General features: G+C 38.1%; 1 protein-coding gene across 5 annotated transcripts in view; it reads left to right on the plus strand.

The window, feature by feature from the left end:
• Window positions 1-19,557, plus strand: part of ANXA11 (annexin A11) — a 49,374-nt gene that overhangs the window by 6,507 nt on the left and 23,310 nt on the right. For 2 of the 5 annotated variants that reach the window (XM_062580710.1, XM_062580713.1), the window contains exons 2-15: window positions 5,266-5,326; window positions 6,513-6,625; window positions 7,149-7,550; window positions 8,080-8,167; window positions 8,547-8,641; window positions 9,062-9,175; window positions 10,321-10,411; window positions 10,533-10,612; window positions 10,730-10,786; window positions 11,704-11,797; window positions 12,529-12,624; window positions 15,012-15,070; window positions 15,756-15,878; window positions 17,920-18,681. In XM_062580710.1, the coding sequence (XP_062436694.1) occupies window positions 5,275-5,326; window positions 6,513-6,625; window positions 7,149-7,550; window positions 8,080-8,167; window positions 8,547-8,641; window positions 9,062-9,175; window positions 10,321-10,411; window positions 10,533-10,612; window positions 10,730-10,786; window positions 11,704-11,797; window positions 12,529-12,624; window positions 15,012-15,070; window positions 15,756-15,878; window positions 17,920-17,979 (1,524 nt within the window). In that variant the 5' untranslated portion in view covers window positions 5,266-5,274 and the 3' untranslated portion in view covers window positions 17,980-18,681. Of the gene's footprint in view, window positions 1-1,067; window positions 1,170-1,458; window positions 1,583-5,265; window positions 5,327-6,512; window positions 6,626-7,148; window positions 7,551-8,079; window positions 8,168-8,546; window positions 8,642-9,061; window positions 9,176-10,320; window positions 10,412-10,532; window positions 10,613-10,729; window positions 10,787-11,703; window positions 11,798-12,528; window positions 12,625-15,011; window positions 15,071-15,755; window positions 15,879-17,919; window positions 18,682-19,557 lie in introns of those variants that run through there. The other 3 variants (XM_062580712.1, XM_062580711.1, XM_062580714.1) reach the window with 3 other exon arrangements.

Raw genomic sequence — 19,557 nt, forward strand, 5'->3', positions numbered from 1 at the left:
CATATTATATATGCAAGGGTTATGTCATTTTGTAAATAGTAAAGCTGCATTGTACTGATGTCAAAGTATCGGAAACAGAATCTACTGTGTTTTCTCCTGTTTGTGTATTTTGAAAGATAACAGTAGCCGGAGATATTTTCTTGCGGTTGTCTGTCAGGTTCACCTCACCTCAGGAGCAAAGTGGTAGGAGAAAAAGACAACAGAGTATCTGAGTATGGTAAAGCCCTGGAACGTGTCAGGTTTTATTATGCAGAGCAAGTTAATATGCAGCAGGGATCCAAACCGCCGGGCTGTTTTCTCTTCATTTTCTGAATTTACATGTGGCCTTTTGCTCCTTCCGTGTACTCGTGACTGCATTGTACTCCTAAGCAGACCTTGCTGTGGTGGCTTTAGCAGCGGCGGGCGGGTGGGTGCTGCCTGCACATGCCGGCTGGCGGGAAGGGTGCTGGGCAGGCTGGGGTCAGTGCCCCCCACCACACATACACATTTGTTGCCCCTTCCCAGAGGTGTGGTGCGGGGCTGTCTGCTCCTCCGTACCTGCGGGTGCCTGGCACAATCCCTGCCGCAATAGCGCACCTGGGATCAGCCCTTAGGAGCATGCAGAATTGCCAGCAGGAAAGAAAGAAGCTGTCTGCGCTTTTTTCCAGGAGAGGAAGAGAACATGTGTTTTGCCTTCAGCTTTAATCAGAATTGTTAAATAACGTTTTGTTTCTAGGTCTTATGAGTTGGGGTCTTAACAGTTTGTATATGAAAGTACATGTGTGTGCAACATGTATCAGTAACAGCTAGCATTGCCTTCAGCTATTATTATTCCCCTGGGATAAGAATATTTTGCGAGTGGTATTTGAATGAGTTCACAGTCACAGAATGGCTGAGGTTGGCAGGGACTTCCGGAGATCATCTAGTCCAACCTCCCTGCTCAGCAGGGTCACCTAGAGCATGGTAGACAGGGTTGCATCCAGGCAGGCCTTGAAGATCTCCAGAGAAGGCGACTCCACAACCTCTCTGGGCAGCCTGTCCCAGTGCTCTGTCATTCTCGCAGTAAAGAAGTTCTTCCTTGTGTTCAGGTGGAGCTGCCTGTGGTGCAGTTTGTGCTCATTGCCTCTTGTCCTGTCACTTGGCACCACTGAAGAGAGTCCAGCCCAATAGTCTTGATACCCTCACTTAAGGTATTTGTAGACACTGATAAGATCCTCTCTTATAGAGTTATATGATCTGAATTTGAGTCTACCTTTAAAGTGTTCAGCTTTGTCATGTTCTGTAAAGTTACGGTGAAATGCAGTGGCTTTTCAAAGATCTCTGGGTTAGAATATTGTTTCTTTAGAGTGTTGAAAAAGATCTCAGGTAGCTGCTACCCTATTTTTGTGCACTTTGTAGTTTGCATCAGAGAATATTTACAAATGAAATTCGTTATCTTGGTGAACAGAAGGAATGTGGATTTTTTTTTTCCCCCCCAAGATCTAGCTTCTAGCATTACAAATGGACAGAAAAACCAAATCTTAACATAGGAGGTGCCTCAGACACTCTCAGAAAAATCAGTTGCATCTGCCTGCTGATGTCTCCATGGGGAGTTTAAGCTCCCGTGAGTATATTGCACAATAATTATGTCTTATATTGCGGACTTGATGCTGTAGGTTTTATGCACTAAAATGAAATAGAATTTAGGCACTTGGAGAAGGGCTTATATAACCAACAGCTTCTTGTCCCAATAAGGGGTTGTACTTTTCACAATAAACTCTTCCCTCTCTGAAGCGGAATAATGGTATTTTTACAGATAGTGCTATTGTTTTAAGCCTTTTAAGAGTTCACTCTAGGACCAGCTTAAACCTTGCAAAAAGGGTAATTACAATAATGTTAGCACAAATGTGATAATTCTCTTTTGCTTTCTGTACTGAGATATTACTTCATATTGTTAGAAATGCTTTGACATCTTTTCTTTTTTTTTTTTTTTCCTTATGATATATTAGCCATTCAGGAGTATCATTAAAGGAAATAAAGCAAAGTGTGTTTTTGGGGGGTTTCTTTTGTTTTAAGCATTTTAAGCTCTATTGTAAGGTGGAAAATGACAAAAAAAAAGGAAAAAAAGTACTTTCTCAGTGTATTAAATATATTACATTGTTGGATCACTTCTTAATATTTAGATTAGGTGAGATTTTTGTGCTGGATAAAGGGCAGGAAACTTCAACTTTGACTCATGGAGTTTCCCTCAAATCCTGCCAGCTGGTCAGAATTAGATTTGTTCTTGGTGTGAGATTTGAATTTAAATCTCCTCTAATTTCCATGTTGCATTCTGTGGATGTGGACCATGTGTGTTGTTTTCCCCTGTTCCTATCATCTCTTGCTATGTCCTACCAGGGACTGAGATGGAGCTGCGCGCTTCAAAGGCTGTTACTGGTGTCCTGAAGATAGTGACAGTGCTTGTAAATTAGGTGGTGAAGGTGAAGCAAGCTGATGATCTTAGGGAATGATTAATGGAAAAAATCTGAGCTGGAGACTGTTACTATAGTAACCCTTTAACAAATAAGCTTGATTACCCTCAATATGCCAATATATTCAGGGGAAGAGATTTAGCAATACCTGTATGTGCTTCAGCCTAGTGAGGTAGATCTCACGAAAAAGCAAGAACTAACCAGAAGCAAAATGACGTGGGTGGTGCCATATTTCAGCCTTAGCTTCTGTAGAATGTACACCCAAAAAATAACAGTAAAACATCACAAGGGCTTAATCTGTTTGGGTTTTTTTTTCAAAAAGCAGTAAAATAGTTAAAAGACACCAGGGTACAGCAGCTAATCTGTTTTGCATGTCTTACAGTGCAGTAAGATTTTCTTTAAAATAGGTCTTGCATAAAATCCAGACTCTGAATGCTCAAATATTTATTACGTGTCAAGACAATATGCTGCAGATATTTGTGCAATCTGCAGCTGCTGTGGAGTTCAGAGAGGCTGTAGGTGCTGGGACACCTGAGGTGGTTCCAGGTGTGGTTGGAGAACTGCAAATGCATATTAGTTGAAACTACTGTCTTTGAAGATGGAAAATCAGTGTCACAGAGGTGTTAGTGGGGCCTTACAGGAGCTGGTTATGAGCCTGTTAATCCATGGCCTGTTTTTCAGGAAGTGTGTGCTGCAGGAAGGCAGGGCAGAGGCCTGGTAATCTACACTTGCTATGTTCAGTTCTGTGAAGATGCTGTTGAGTTCACTGCAAATTAAGAGGGTTTTCGTGAACATTTCAGGTTTTGCTGAGTATTTTACACATCATTCTTACTGACTTTGGTTGTTTTCTGAATGTGGGAAATTATGCTTTTAAGATCAGGAAAATGTCTTCCTTGTTCAGATTTCTGCCAGCTGCATTTGTCTTTCTCTGCAGCTGTGGTCAAGTGTTGAGTAGCAGTAGACATACCTGCAAGTGTGATGGCTACCCTGCAACTATAACCCGTTGTTGACTTGCAAAGGATGTTTGACTTCTACTGTCAAACATTAGTTACTACTAGAACCCTGGACTGAACTCAGGATAATGAAGTTTCTCCCTGCCAAGTCACTGGTCTAAGTCTGTAGTGAATCTTGCAAGAGTGGCAGAAGGGAATGGAGCTTGCCTGTGCTGCAGTGACTACCTCCTGCAGACTGGGCTAGGGCTCTGTAGCTGAATAGCAGCCTACTGTGGTACCTCAGCCGTATAAGTGTTTTCATGCTTAGAGCCAGTTTTTTGTGTGCATGTTGATACAAATGTTCCCAACCTATCAGCCATTGCAAGCAGAGAAAGAATGCAGAGGAAACAGCTGTGAAATGAGAAGGGATGCAGTATGATTTTTTTTGCAGCAGCAGCTTGGAAAAATAGCAGTGATCAGTTTAAAATTAATTCGGTGTGATTTCTGTATATTGATTTTCATGTTTCTGTTGTAATAAAAAAATTATACGAAGTAGAAATAACGCTAAGCCACAAAATTCAGGTTGAGTATTTCATAATCATATTTTCCTTTATTAAAAAAAAATCCCATTCCACTGTTATGCAAAAGAGCCATGTAAGCCAGAAAAGGAAGTTAAAACGGTTATACAAAAACACCTGACCCCTCCCTCCACACACATGCTTAATTCCAAAACATAGCAAAACAAGCCAGATGCAAAAGGTAATGAATATCCTGAAAAATGAAACAATACATTTACAGTTAATTTGTTGAGAGGCTGCTTGCTTCTCAGCAGTGGAAGGAAGTAGAATTCAAAAGCAAAAGGTTTTCTTGTTTGGGGTATTTTTCCTTGCAGTTGGTGACATTTTAAGGGAGGTAGGTGAAGATGGCGGTGTGGGCAGCTGTTGAAATTAAACAAATTAAACTACATCGTTTAGAGTATAGATCACTGTGAATGTAACTTGTAACCAAGTATCTAAAGTGGTTTTCTGTTTCTTAATGCCAGTAAAGCTTTACTGAGTCTCTCGACTTTCCGAATAGATTACAGTGTAAGCAACTGTGGTGAGAGACAAACCACCTTCCAGTTAGTGGTCTGCATAGCCCAACGCCTTCAGTGCTTCAGGGGACAGAAGAGAAAAGGATACTGTTTGCACAGTAGTGTTAAAAATAGACTGGGGGTTGTCACTAAAAATAACTGTGAAAAAGTTGAAGTAAAGATTCATTGCACACTTTCTTAATTTGGAACAAGCTCTTTGGGATACCTTTACCATTCTTCCTGATAGTTATTCTGTTTAAAATAAATATTTCTGCAGTCTGGAAAATTGTTTTAGTACGGTATATAACTGTCCTTCCCATTTGACACTCCACCCTTATTTTGGACAACAAATGGCTATGCACTTCCGTGCTGATAGATACACTGTCGGCTTTGAGATGTCCAATTTGTTCTAGTGCTCTTACTTTTCTGTAAACTCTTTGCATTTTATAGCAATACTGTAGGCATAAAATATATCCTTTCAGCTTCTTGGTCTGACCTTACATTTGTGCAGACGTTTGCATTTAAATGCCATTCAGCATTTCTCATAAAATTACCTATTTGAAGACATAGCTTGTTTTTCAGCTAACTTTCTACTCTTGATTAATAAGACTGGCTGCTCTGTATAGGTTGCAAACTGGTTGATACTTTAATAGAGCAATAAAGCTTGTTTAAGTGATGCATCCTTAACAATGTAATAGACAAAGTGAGTTTATGTTGGGCAGAGATGTCTAAAATTTGCTGACAGGCTACTGCAAAATTATTCCCTGTTAATTTTATATGATATAGTTAGTGAAGCATTACAGAAAATAATTTTATCACATGCTTTTTTCAGATCTTTGCAATGAGTTACCCTGGTTATCCCCCAGCGGGTGGATATCCGCCACCAGCCCCAGGTAAACTGTTTGGATGAAGTAAATGTTAAATTACAGTGGTGGTTTTTCAGGAATGGAAAGGTGGAATGAATATAAGAACAGGACTCCGGAACGGTTTCGTGACTCATTGAAGCTTTCTGTGCTCTTTTAAGTCCCGTTTTATCTTGACCAGAGATTCTTGGTAGTCTAATTTATGTAAGATGGATGCTCCACCCTGTGCCTATATAAGGTCCATCTGTCTTAGGCTAAGAACTTTGAACTAAGAGATGGTCATCATTTTGGCCAAGATTAATAAATGTCAAGGAAGTGTCCTGTTAGTAGTACTGAGTCATGAAAGCAACTGATGAGGAAAATGAGTATATTGAAGCTGAGAAATCAGTTGCACAATTTAATACCTATATCCTCCCCCCCAAAAAAATGGGGCTTTTATTTATGATGTTATCCCTAATTCACTGATCTTCAGTAGACAGCTGCATGTGGAAGAGACATGACTGTTAAAGAGGATGTTAGTTGCGATAATATAACATTAATGAAGTATATAACTAAAAAGTTCACTCAGATACCAAATGGTAGTTGTTGATAATGAAAGCACAGAAAGAAAGGGCTGGAGTTGCATGTATCTGGCAAAGCGTGGAGTTGTGGAAGCTAACTCAGAAATGGGAAGCAATGTAGCCAGAGTAGCCTGAGAAAATAAATCCTGTTTCTCAGCAGGGTGTTCTAGCTCTGGTAGACTGCTGTGCTGACAAGGCTGTACAGCTGTGTACAGCCGAGTTGTTTATTGCTTGAGCCTGTGTAAGTGTACTGTTCTGTGCTCTGTACTAAACTACCAGCCTAAAATGAGCTAATAATATCCTTTCTGTTGGAACACTCAGATAATTTTATGCACTATTAAGAGAAACCTTTCTCTGTACAAAATATGGTGTTGACAGTATTGACTTGCAAATGTCAGTCATCTTCAAATATGTTTAGAGTTAATAATAATAATAATAAAAAAAGAATTTATAGATTCAGTGATAGCTACCATGACTGAGAATATCCAGTGAAGCCTCTCTTTGTACCGTAACGGGACTGCAGCTATGCACCTCTTCAATTTTCCTCTTTCCAAACTGCCAATGTTTAACAGACTTTACATTAGAAATGTAAGTAATAAGAAATAGATTTAAAAATGTATAGTTTCTTGTTTCAGTACAGCTGTTTTTGATTTCAGGTAGCAATCCTTGGGGTGGTGCTGCTTATCCACCTTCAAATCCACCTCCAATTGGTCTGGACAACGTGGCTGGCTATGCTAATCAGTTCAATCCAAACTACATGGCTGGGATGGTGAGTTCAATTTCATTTAATATATTTTACTCCGACTCAACTGCAAGGATGTGTTTCTGTCATTGCAACACAGTAGTTTATTACAGATGTAGTTTCTATTCTTCATAGAACTGTACGGACTTGATAAAAAGAAATGACTGTGTAAAGCCAGGCCCTTATGTTCAGTGTTGAGAGTTCAATGTCATCTTTTGAAGAAAATAGGTACCACAGCTATTCCTTATTTTAGGAAGGTAAACCACTACTTACTTTTTTTATTTTTTTTTAAGAGCTTAGGTTCAAAAGCCATGGGTATAAAAGCAACATAACTTGGCTTTTGCTGTGCAGAGGAATACTGAGTATCCATTATTAAAATATTCATGTTGGCAAATGTAGTCTAGGTTTTCCTTCCTACTTGGCTTTTGGCCTGTCTGAATAGTAGTGCGTGTGTTGAGGTATTTTTATGCTTGTACTGTGTTAAACATCTTATTGAAACTCAACCCTTTTTACACCTTACTGTCTCTTGCTTTATTGCCCGTCATTGCAGGCTTCTAATATGGCAGGGACCTTTGGAGGGACAAACGTACCACAAGGCATATATCCTTCAACACCTGGGGGTTATCCTCCAATCCCTCCAGGTGGTTTTGGGCAACCTCCATCAGGACAGCAGCCTTCTTATGGAGTGTACCCTCCACCTGGAGGAAATCCACCATCAGGAATGCCGGCTTATCCAGGATACCCAGGTGGTCCTGTGCCAGGCCAGCCCATGCCACCTCCAGGTCAACAGCCAATGAGCTATCCAGGGCAACCACCAGCAACTTATCCAGGGCAGCAGCCCATGCCATCACCAGGACAGCAGCCAATACCAAGTTATCCAGCAGGCCCATCTGTGAATCCTCCTATGCCTTCTTACTCAGGCTCTGCAGTGCCTGCAGTCGCTCCTGGAGCAGTAAGAGCATTCAGTGTTTTTAAAATGTGACTCTGTGTGTTTTTGTTTTTGTACGTTTTCTTTGTGTGTACAAGAGTAACTCAAGCCTGAAATTCAAAACACGGGCATGAGAAAAAATTTGACGGGGGAGGCGAGGAGGATGGGGGAGGGAGAGAGAGAGAATCTTTTCCAGCAGTATAGGCTAACATTAAAATAAATGCTATTTGACTGCATTAACCCAAGAAAAGGATTTTGAAGTGAATTTGAATTTCATTAAATTTGCCTTCCCTAAAATCAGGTATTTCCATTTGTACATACAGTTTATTAGACTTTATTTAATAGGACAGCAGATTTAATATCAGGGAACTTCTTTGACTTTGTATTTTCTCATAATTTGAGTATAGAAATGAATGAGCTCTTAAAGTTCTGTTTAGTTTCCTTTGTTACCTCTCTAACAAAAAAGAAAATTGTTAATAGTGGTTATCTTCTTTAAGTCGTAAAATACAGTCTTGTTCCAGTTTAATATGCTACTCAATTTTGTATGATTTAGCATGGAAACCGAGGCACAATCACTGATGCACCAGGATTTGATCCTCTGAAGGATGCAGAAGTCTTGAGGAAGGCAATGAAGGGGTTTGGTAAGCAGTCTGTGGATTTACATTTCAAGTTAAAAGTGGTGTTGTAACTTTAACTCAGCACTGCTTTTCTCTGTTGCTGCATGTATACTGGAATACATATACCACTGGGGTAGTTCCCTCATGGTTATCGTTGGTCTGAGGAATTATTGGTATTGAATTTAGGCATAAACAGCATTATAAGTTTGATACATTTTTGTTCTCATTGTGGTTGGGAGTAGATCTGCAGTTCTGTGGTCATATACAAGAAGGAGATGCAGTAGGTGCATTAAAGGTGCATGTGCGCTTCAGTTGGGATTAGCAGAGGTAGGATACCTATAATACAAAGCTGAGTCATCACGTGACATGCACATGCTCATCCTGTGTCTATGTACATATACAGGAACTGATGAGCAGGCGATTATAGATTGTCTTGGAAGTCGTTCAAACAAACAACGACAGCAGATCATGTTGTCCTTCAAAACAGCTTATGGAAAGGTAAGTGTATTATGAGCACAGAGGGAAGAAGAAATAGGGCCTACGTTCCTTAAAAAAAAAAAAGTTCCCTGTAGGGAAGATGATTCACATGTCATAGCCAGTTTAGGGTTATGATTTTATCTACTCTTGACATCCATGCAGCACTTCAGATGAAATGTATGAAATGTATAAAGTTGTTTCTCTGCTAAAGTTGCTTTGACCTTTGGTCTTTGCAACCTATTTAATTTGAACTTAATTGTCTAAAATTTTTGGTAGTTTTTGTTTGTTTTAGCATCATTAAATGAAATAGCTTTACTTTGTGGGCATGTTATTGATGCTTACATATACAGACTTCTGGTTAAACTGCATGATTTTGGTCATCGTATTTGTCAATTGTAGTCTTTATGCATTTCTTTTTTCCTTTTTTTTATTTCTCATTAGGATTTGATCAAGGATCTCAAATCTGAGCTATCAGGTAACTTTGAGAAAACAATCTTAGCAATGATGAAGACACCAGTCATGTTTGATGCGTATGAAATCAAGGAAGCTATAAAGGTTTGTGGATGAGATTTAAATTTAAAAGATGGTGAAGATATTTTAGGTGAAACAATTTTTGGTAGCCGTGTAGAAGTTTGAACTTAAACTCCACTCCTTCCAGATATTCAGCCCACTATATGACCGATCTGTACCCCATTTCTTGGCGATATATGATAGTAGAACTAAGAAAAATTTTTGTGATAGGTTATTTATCTAAACATAAAGACTGGTTTATTGGTTTGTGATATAACAAAAATATATTTATAAATACAAAAAAAAGGTCAGAAATTAAGTTCTAACGTAGTCCATGAAATTCATTCATTGCATGGTCTTGAGCCATCCACTGAAGCAACTCTCTTCCAAGATACACTGTGAGCACCTTCATTACTGGGTTTTTCCTTTGAGCTCTGATGGCTCTGATTATCAGTGCTCAACTAAGTGCTCAACTTAGTTTGCAATGCCTTTACACTCCCTGCTCAAACGTACCTCTGAAATCTAGATTCCTAAATATTTTGAGTGGGATGTACCTTCTTGCTTGGTTTCCTTGACCTGTGAAGGGTATTTTCCTAATAGGCATTTCTAAGGTACCACGGAAGTATTAGATACTGCTCCTCTTTACAGCAATAAGATGGATTTGTAAAAAATCATTTTTTTCTTAATAAAAATGGGTTAAATGGTTGGGTTTTTTTTGAGATGATGCTTAAATGAAGCTTAAGTAAACATGTCCATTACGGAGTCACTACACGTATTTAAATGTTTTTTGGCTGTTCTTTTGAAAAAGCTAGGATGATGAAGTAACATTAGCTTCATTGTGATTGCAGCTGTTGTTGCTTAATAGATTGTGAAAAATGCCTGTTAAAATCAACAAGTTCTTCAATAGATAGAAACAATTGCTTCTTAAAAAGCCTGAAATCTGGTGTGAAGGATGACATTTTAAAATGAAATTTTTTATTGATAAAGCAAACAGTTTATTAAAATAATATCTTTGCCTGGAAACTTCTGTTGTAAGTAACATTTAAAGTACTCACTTTGACTCCTCTTATAACAAGTTGCTATTCAAATTGTGCTTGGTTCTACAGCTTTATCACATTTCTCTCATACTAGGTTGAAAAAGTAAAATGAGTATCTGAGGAGTGTATGTTTTTCTGTGTGCTTTGTTTCAGGGCGTTGGCACAGATGAGAATTGTCTCATTGAAATCCTAGCTTCTCGCAGTAACGAGCATATCCAGGAACTCAACAGGGTCTATAAAGCAGGTTAGATTTGTCACTGTCCCATCAGATTTTTCTTTCTCTTCTTTTTAATCACTGACTACTGATAGGAATTTAGGAAATGAGCAGGGATATGTGATGATTCACGATTGTGACTCTCTTTCAGAATTTAAGAAGACTCTAGAGGAAGCAATCAAAAGTGACACATCTGGACACTTTCAGAGGCTTTTAATTTCACTTGCTCAGGTACTTGCATGCAGAATTTCTTGAGTTTGAGTTTCTTGGGTTTTTTGTTTTGTGCAATTTTTCTTTGTTTTTTGTGAAGCCCACCAGCACAACTTTTGTACCTCTAAATTCTTTCAGGGAAACAGAGATGAAAGTACAACTGTTGACATGTCTCTCGTCCAAAGAGATGTACAGGTCAGTAGGAAATTCATCATAATTTGTAATTGTAATCAATTCAATACACTGTAATTTGAGTATGTAATTCCTACTTGCTCTTTCTTTTGGACAGTGTGGCTTTTCCTGGTATAGGGCTTATATGTTTGTGCATGGGAGGGACATTAGCCCTAACAGAGCCATGCAGCTCCATCACAGAGATGAAGCTTGTGAGAATAAGTTTTTACCCTCATTCCATCAGCTTGTTTGCTTTTCCAGGTTCTGTTGGGTGACTCCGTGCTAATAACAAGGCATAACAACTAAGTCACAACTCTAAAGTGAGATTTGGATTGATGTGCGTGTGGAGGAAAAGTTAATATATTCCACATCCTTTGCCCGAAATCTAGGGAACTCTAGATTTCAGCAGCAAGTAGGGCACTTGGATCTAGTAACTTTTATGTTACTTTTTCAATGGATTCTAATTCACCATGCAGCAAGGAGAAAAAGAAAGCACTGGATCGTTTCAGGACATGGCTGTCATATGAATAGCAATGCTATTAGCTTTCTGTAGGGTATGCCTCAGCCCAAAGTTGAGAGGAAAGATTTGAGCACCTCAGATCATATATAGAGGTGTGGAAAAGAGGCTAGACACAAACTCTGTTAGGAAAAAATCAGGTTTTCAGCTCCTTAACTATTTTTTTTTCCTCTAGAGTAATGTGGAGCTCTTGTTTTTGGCACTTAATGCATCAGTAAGCTAAGATGACTGCAAATAAAGCTCCTAGTGTGTTGTATGAAGACTAGAGTTAGTTGCTGCTTACTGCTTGCTTCCTGTTTTCCAGTAGTATTTGGAGAAAGCAATAAATATGAAAGGAGGAGCAGCTGTACGAAAATGAATCGGTAACCCAGCTTTCCAGCCTGACTGCATAAGTAATGAAGTGTGAATTCTTCTCTGTGTTTAGGAGTTGTATGCAGCTGGAGAGAACCGTTTAGGGACCGATGAGTCCAAATTCAATGCCATTCTGTGTGCAAGAAGCAGGGCCCACCTCAGAGCAGGTAATGGTGTCCTGAGCGCTCTGTAAACATCAGCTTTATTCGGTTGTTTTTAATGATAAAAATGCATAACAGTTCTGTGCCCAAGTTCTGCTATCTGTTAAATGGGAGTAACAATACTTTGATGTAAAGGAGGGTGAACTCTGCTGATGGAAGGGACTACACAAGAGCTGTGTATTATGGTCTGATCTTTCTTAAAGATCAGGGCCAGTAGAAGTCATATTTGTTCAAATGTTTAAATGTTACTCTGATAAAAGACTTACGGAGTTGGACTTGGTGTAATTTAGCATGCTTATGTGTATACAAGCACACCTGCGAAGATGCCTCATCTATCCTCTTTTTCTATTGCTAGTGATAGCATGTTACATCAGTCGATAGTGATGGAAATGTGGATAGCGGACGTAGGGGAAAATCTGAATGATGTTATCTCAATTTTATTGACAATTAAAACTTTCCTAGGACAATTTCACTAATTCCCTTACTGCAGTGACTTGACAAGTTCTTTAAAAACAAGCAAGGAACTAGACAAGGTAGAAAGAGCATGATGACATTTAAATGAAATAACCTGCTTGATACATTAGTATTAATCTTGGAGATTTTAAAATTTGTGTGAGCATACTATGGCATCAGAGAAAGTTGGGAAGTGTGAATGAAATAAAGCATCTGGCATGCACCCATACCAACTCCTGAAAATTTTGAGACCAACTCCTGAAAATTTTCCTTTTCCTTAACAGTCTTCAGTGAATACCAGAGGATGTGTAACCGGGACATTGAGAAAAGCATATGTCGTGAAATGTCTGGAGACCTGGAAAAGGGCATGTTGGCAGTAGGTATGTGCCATCTTAGCAATTCCATTCCTGGTGTCAGTACTGGGATTGGCTCTGATGATTGTATCCATGACACCAGCTGAGGCTGTTCCTCGTAGTGATAATTTCAGTTTTGTGCTTTTTTTATTGACCTTTCATGTAAACTTGCCAATGGTTAATAGAACAGAGCACTTAAATTACCTCAGAATGACAGATGAGGCTTTTGCTTCAGGCAGCAGTTGGATTTAAATTTCACGTGTTCAATTTTGAATGTTAAACTGGAGAGAGATTATTAGTAACTGTACTTAGCATTGTTTTAAAAAAATGAGAACTTGTACCAATCACTGAGTAGATAAGGATGAGATGTATGAGACAGTTTTGGAAATCAAGCAAAATATAGGCGTTAATCTCTTATTTTTAGTAGACAGAAAGCTTAAATTTGGTTTCAGGTTGATATTTTCCCTGGTTTACAGCTTCATTAGATCTTTCTTCATAAATGCCCCAGTACCTCTGAAGAGCAAAGACTTACCTCAGGTCTCCTGTTGTTCCTTAAAATGTAGTCACTGGTTTCTATAGGGTGTGGACAAGGCCCTGAGTCCTTGTGCTGCAGTTTTATTTGAAATAGTTTATTATAGATAAAATTTTGGATCTCCCTCTCTCTGGATCAGTCAGTCTGTCTGTATGCTGTATGTCTGTCTGTCTGGGTCTCTCTGTGACAAAGCCACAGATTCTTTTTCGTGGCAGTTTTTAGCACAGTCTTGCAAAATGGGCATCAATTTTGAAAACCTCAGTTTTCACACCTATCTTGTGCCTATGTGAACTATGTAATTGTTTTTCTTACTTTTCACTGCTTCACCAGGCTGTCACTGAAGTGACCTTTTAATGCTCCAGACTGGTCCAGCTCTGGTGGTGTGGTATATTGTCTTACCTTTTCTGGGATTCAGAATTTGTCAAATCAGTCAAACATCAGTGTTAGAAAACCAAAGTTGCAGAACAGAAATAGTGTCTCGTGTTTTTAGAAAAAGATCCCCTCAATAAAGAAACTGTCAAGAGTCTTGATGCTAACAACTATCCTATATGAGGAAATCCTTTCTCTGGCACTTTGACTTCAGCGGAGCTTTGCAACGTATGACATTCAAAGTGGACAGAGGTGCAGAACTGGGACTGTAACATGCAAACAAAACAATAGCTCTTTTTAGAAAGGATTGTTGTTAATGTTTACTGAATAACTTTTTTATTAATTAAACTTTAATTACATATATCAGTTGATGCTTTCAGCATTATTTGTTCTATGCACCTTATTTTCCTGAAAACGATTTTTCTAATTGAAAATATTTGATTTTGCTTTCTTTAAAGCTCTCTGGACTGTATAAATGGTAATTTACAATAATATTTCCAAACATACTGAAGTGCAAGTGTGTTGTTTTATCTGAATACAGTGATCAAGAAATGGGCATTTTGTGTTTTGTTGCTTGTTTTGAATTGGTTTATACATATCATTGACAACTGTTTGTGTTGAACTGCTATTTCCCATCTACATTTTCCTTACAATCCTTACAAATTACTTTTTCTATATAGAAAATGCATTGCTGTGAAATACAACAGGTTTGCTCCTTTTGTTCTATCTTGATCTTAGTGACTGCTTTTCATACCTTTTTCTGCCATAAAATATGAGACACAAGTGTGGTTTGTTTTCTGTGTAATTTTCTTCAGCTTGCATGACTTGTATCCAACTTAGGATCAATGTATAGATTTTAATTCTGATGATTAATGAAGGATTCTCTTATTATTCTGATTAATATAACTTTGATTTTATTTGGATTTTGGTCTTTCGGATATCTAATAAACAGTGCTAACTAAATTTTAGAATTCAATCATTAAATATAAGCGTGTCAAGAATTTTTCAGAAGTCTTGATGAACTTTGGCTAATAAAATAAAGGTGAGGTTTCTATCATAGGTAGCTGCTTTACTTGTGCTAGGACGCAGCTTTGAATTCAAATCGTGCTTTGCAGATATGTGGCCTAGACTTGTTTAATTTAAGAAAAAGCCAGTAGTGCCTGTGTTCTCCCTCAAGCCCTCTGCCCCTCTCCTCCAGTCCCTCACTCCCTTTCAGAAATAATTGGATCATGAGACTTAAAAGAGTCGTCATGGCTGCTTCACATTAGAGAGTTTCTGGCAATTAAAAAGTTTGCTATGAGCTACCAAGTGTAGTAGGTTCTTTAACTGTTTTACAACTACCATTTGGATTAAAAGTCATTTCAGTGGCTAACTGAAGGAGTGGAAGCTGCAGAATATCAAATGTTTGTTTATGTAAAATTAAAGCACTTATCTAAGGCAAGTTCAAAAAACAACCGTAAGTTTTAAACTGAGTAACAGTACCTAATTTCTATAATACTGTTTATTTTTGCAGTTAAGTGTCTCAAGAACACACCAGCTTTTTTTGCAGAAAGACTGCAGAATGCTATGAGGGTAGGTGCTTGTGACAAGATGCATTAACTTAGTATGTTTTTTAATATGCATGTACTGCTCATTGAAGTGAATTGTACAGCTACCTTGGAAATAATAAAAAAAAAATCACTAACGAACTGAAAGTATTTAAATTTTTCAGTGAGTAGAAGGCTAATAAGATGCAGTTGTTATTATGACAGACTGGAAAGATCTAGCTTATATTGAAGTGATATGTACAGCTATATGTTAGAAAAGGAAAGTCTTCACTTTAAAACACTTAATGTTCTTAAATCGCGTTGAAATTGATATCTTTTTAAGTAGAGGCGTCTACCCAAAGTAAGTAAATAGGCCATTAAACTCACCAGACTTTCCTTGCTCCTTGCCTGTAAAGGGTTCATTGCCCTTACTCCTCCTTATACTGGGCTTGTGCAGAGAAATAACTGAGTGTCCTAACAGTAAATATTTAATTCATTAGAGCTTGATAAGCCAAATTCTGTTCAAGCTTGTTGAATTGAATTGGATGAGGTTATGCTAGTAAAGAGTTGGTCTTCTGTGGGTGTGTCTTTTGGGTGCTTTTTGCTTTTTTAGGGAGGTGGTGATGGCATCGTTTTGGGGGAGGGGAGTTGGGGGGTGTGTTTTACAGTTGTGCTGTATCATACAGAATTTTCACACATTGTATTACATTGTTGTATTTTGTTTGTTTCAGGGAGCAGGAACAAAAGACAGAACTCTGATTCGAATTATGGTGTCACGCAGTGAGATTGACCTGCTTGATATACGCGCAGAATACAAGCGGATGTATGGGAAATCCCTCTACGCAGATATCACGGTAAGATTTCAGAGTTCTTGTTTTCCCTCCTGTGGCTTCCTTTTTGCTAGTAGAACATGGATCCTTACACTGAGTAGCTGTTATTGCACTCAGTGTAACTGACTCTGGTTTGCTGATCTGTCAGAAGAGTAGAGGTGGAAGAGCTGTCAGGTGGACAGCACTTGCTTTTGTGTGGGGTTGAACGAGCTGGAGATGGGAAAGAACCAACAGACAGGAAGGGAAGGGTAGTTCGTCCAGAGAGGTTTCAGAGACATGGATTTAGTCTGGTCTCTGTTCCATTCTCCACATATGGCCTTGTAGAAATCACTTAATCCTCCAACTCCTTAGCTGATTTTGAATAAATGATACTGCTCTAACGCATGTATGTTGAAAGAGTTTAATGCTCTTACATCTTTTTAAAAGGCTGTACCCTCTTCCTTGGAGGGAGGAAATTTTGAAAATAAGTAAAATTTACTGTAGCGTCCTCCTCCTCGGTAGACAAGATGTGAAGTTACTTCACTCTTTATAGCTATTAAGAGCTGTAGCAATAGTCAAGAGGATGCCTGACCAACAGGGCATTAGAGCTGGAGGAGTGAGTGGTGCTGCTTTCATGTGCTGCTTTCGTTCACTTTGTAGTGAAGATGCCAAATCTGCCCAACCCCTACTTAATCCTTCTGCTCTTGGCTCTGATCAAAGGGATGCAACTCAGTGGTGACCAGTGGAAACCTGGAAAGATAGTGAAGGATATCCTGTGTGCCAAAAAGTCTTGATGTGGGTCTTCTACTGGTAGTCGCACGGTCACTCTGCCTATGGGACACAGGGTGTACTTGCAGAAGTCTTCTGCAAGCCTGTGTCTCTGGGGTAAAGATGTTCTTCTGCTACAGCAGTTATGTGCCTTGTAACCACCAACATGTAATGAAAGCAGAAGTGAGACATCAGTTGAAAAGTTTAATCATTATGAAATAATCTTGCAGTTCAGAAGTATTAACTGGTAGTTCCCATTTACTGGGCTGAAGTTATTCAAAATGTGGTTTTGGTAAACATAGAACTTGCATGTGCATGGTGATGTGCATGTAAACCCCACAACTTTCTTCCACAGAAGCAAAGCCGAAATATCCTTGGAAAGAAAGTTTTTCAATTCTTATCTCTTTTTTTGTAAAAGTACAGCAGTTTTCTCTTTTCAGGAGATGTATAAGGCAAACTTCTTATGTTTTGTGGGTTGTCTGTGCTTTACACATACCACATAGAATTTATCTATCTATCTCTATCCCTTTTGTAATAATTTTGAGCTGAATGAAACATTTCTTAGTCATACCTGAAAATGAAGGATAGGATAAATGTACCAGCTGAAACATATTCTGTGAAAACGCTTGGCAAACCTCATCAACCAAAAATAGTTATTTACCAGGGAACACTCATTGCTCACAAGAACACCAGGCAAAATTCAGCTAATAGGGCATTTTGTGATTAGCAACAGTTGCTGCTGTTCCTGAAGTCTTTTTTTTTTTTTTTTTTCCCAAATGCATATTTGTGTATCAGAAATGCATAACTGCCCAGAGCATTAAGATGTTCTGTAATTGAAGTTGGGGAGGGGGGGGAAAGGGGAAAGAGAATTCTCGATGCCAGTGTTCTTTTTAATCTTTGGACATAATAAAGAGTAAAATTTATGCTTCTGGAAGAATATCTGTGTTGAATACAAGAAGGAATACAAAGGACTCTGTATTCCTGTTCCTATCATATTTTTATACCTGTTTCTGGAAGGCAGGGATTTTTATTGAACTATTCCCTGAAAAGTAGTTGAACCTTTATGCCATACTCAGTTTGCTAAAGAAATACATTCTCTAAGGACATTTTCTGTTCTAGTTCTGGACTTAGTGTGTATATGTATGTGTAATAATGGAGGTTAATACCTGCTCCCTTAACTTTGTGTTTTACAGTTATTTTCAGGATGTTATTTTTTACAATGTTTAAGGTGCTTACATTTCATCTTCCTCCCTTTAATCCTTCAAGAAAATTAATAAAAAAGAGAGGCCTTCAACTTTTCTTCTGGATTTGTTTCCAGGGTGATACTTCAGGAGACTACCGGAAAATCCTACTCAAATTGTGTGGTGGAAATGACTAAATGGAACATTGAAGGTTTTTTGGGTTTTTGTTTATTTGTTTTTAAAGCTGCTATTTCATGTTTTTTGCTTTAAAGTATCATTTTTCCCTCTGAAAACTAAACATATAAAGAACTATTTTTTCCTAAAGCTACTACATTTCTGAAGTTCTTTTTCCACATCTTTTCCCTTCCACTCAAAAATATTATATAATAAATACCAAAGGAAAAAAAAAAGCTTATGTACTATTGGTTCAGGATTTTTTTAAGCACTCTCTCTAATAATTGAATGACAGGTCATTCTTTCTGCTTATGAAATTATGCTGAAATAATACGCTTTCTGGAGCAAAAAATCATAGTTGTATGATTTAAAGTTTTATTTTGTATAAACATTATGTGCCATTTTAATGTCGGTTATATATATATTGTACACAATGGTGATTTCATGCTAATCTGCTCCCTGATAGGTGGAGAGAATAGCCTCAAGTATGTTTTGGGTCTTGTTAAGACTATCTTAAAGAAGTTTTGTCAAGTTATGTTTTGTTTGCTTGTTTCTCTATTTTTAAGGAAGGTGTGTTCTACATTTCATTCTCCCTAGGGGAACTGCCTTAAGGCAGTTGTCGCTGACAACAGTAAAGATTCTTTAGTTGATGTTTTGAGATTTTGGATTGTGCCTTAAATATATGTATCTAAAAGATTACAAAATTAAAACTGTCTATCTTCTAACCCTTTTGCAGACTCCTTTTTTTTGTTGTTTGTGTTGGCCTACATGTGAGTGATGACTCAATCTTCTTACTTAGTCTTACTTAGTTTTTCCATAGAAGTTCTCTGCTTGAATTCAGAGAGTTTTCAGAAATTGAATTGTGTTGTCCAAAGTTCGGGGTTTGTGTGCTGTTGGTGGGCAATTTTTTTGTATATGATTTATATAATCTAGTTATTTCTCAGTGCTTTTGTTTTTGTGTGCTGTGATTTCTGTGGCTCTTGGAACTCTTAAATTTTCATTCTCTGCCAGCATGAATGGTATTTGTTTAACTTGTCTTTCTCAAAGAGACATGGAACTGGGTCAGGAAGAAGAGGCTGTTGATCTTGTTGGCAAGAATGTGCGAACTCTCTCCCTTATTTCATTCTTCTTCACCTACTTTCTAAAGGTCACACAGGTCCTTCTTCCTAGAATATATTGTTTGTTGTCATAATGTTTGTCATAAGAGAATTCAGACCTTCAAAATGCAATTTGAAAATAATAAATGAATAAATGAGTTGCATTGTTTAGTGGGGAAGCAGAGCTTGTCTGAGAGGGGCAAATGGATGGGAAGAGATTTGAAACCTTTTTCTTTAAAAAGCAAGTATACACCACTACTTTCTGAAATTCCTGGGCCCCCATAACAATATCCCTTTGCTATATGTTCCAATTTTTAATGAAGATTCTGCATACCTTAAGAATAGAATATTACTGAATTCCTCAGGGTTTGTTTTTTGAAAGTGTTTGTATGTTTTTTCCCTTTAAAGTAGGGTGGGGGTAGGTGTTGGAATTAATTCCGGGATGGGTTTTTAGCGCAGCAGAAGGGAGCTTGAGGAGTGCAAAGCTATCAAAATAAGGTGGTT

This window comes from Rhea pennata, chromosome 7 (genome assembly GCF_028389875.1).
Source record: "Rhea pennata isolate bPtePen1 chromosome 7, bPtePen1.pri, whole genome shotgun sequence".
Lineage (NCBI taxonomy): Eukaryota > Metazoa > Chordata > Aves > Rheiformes > Rheidae > Rhea > Rhea pennata.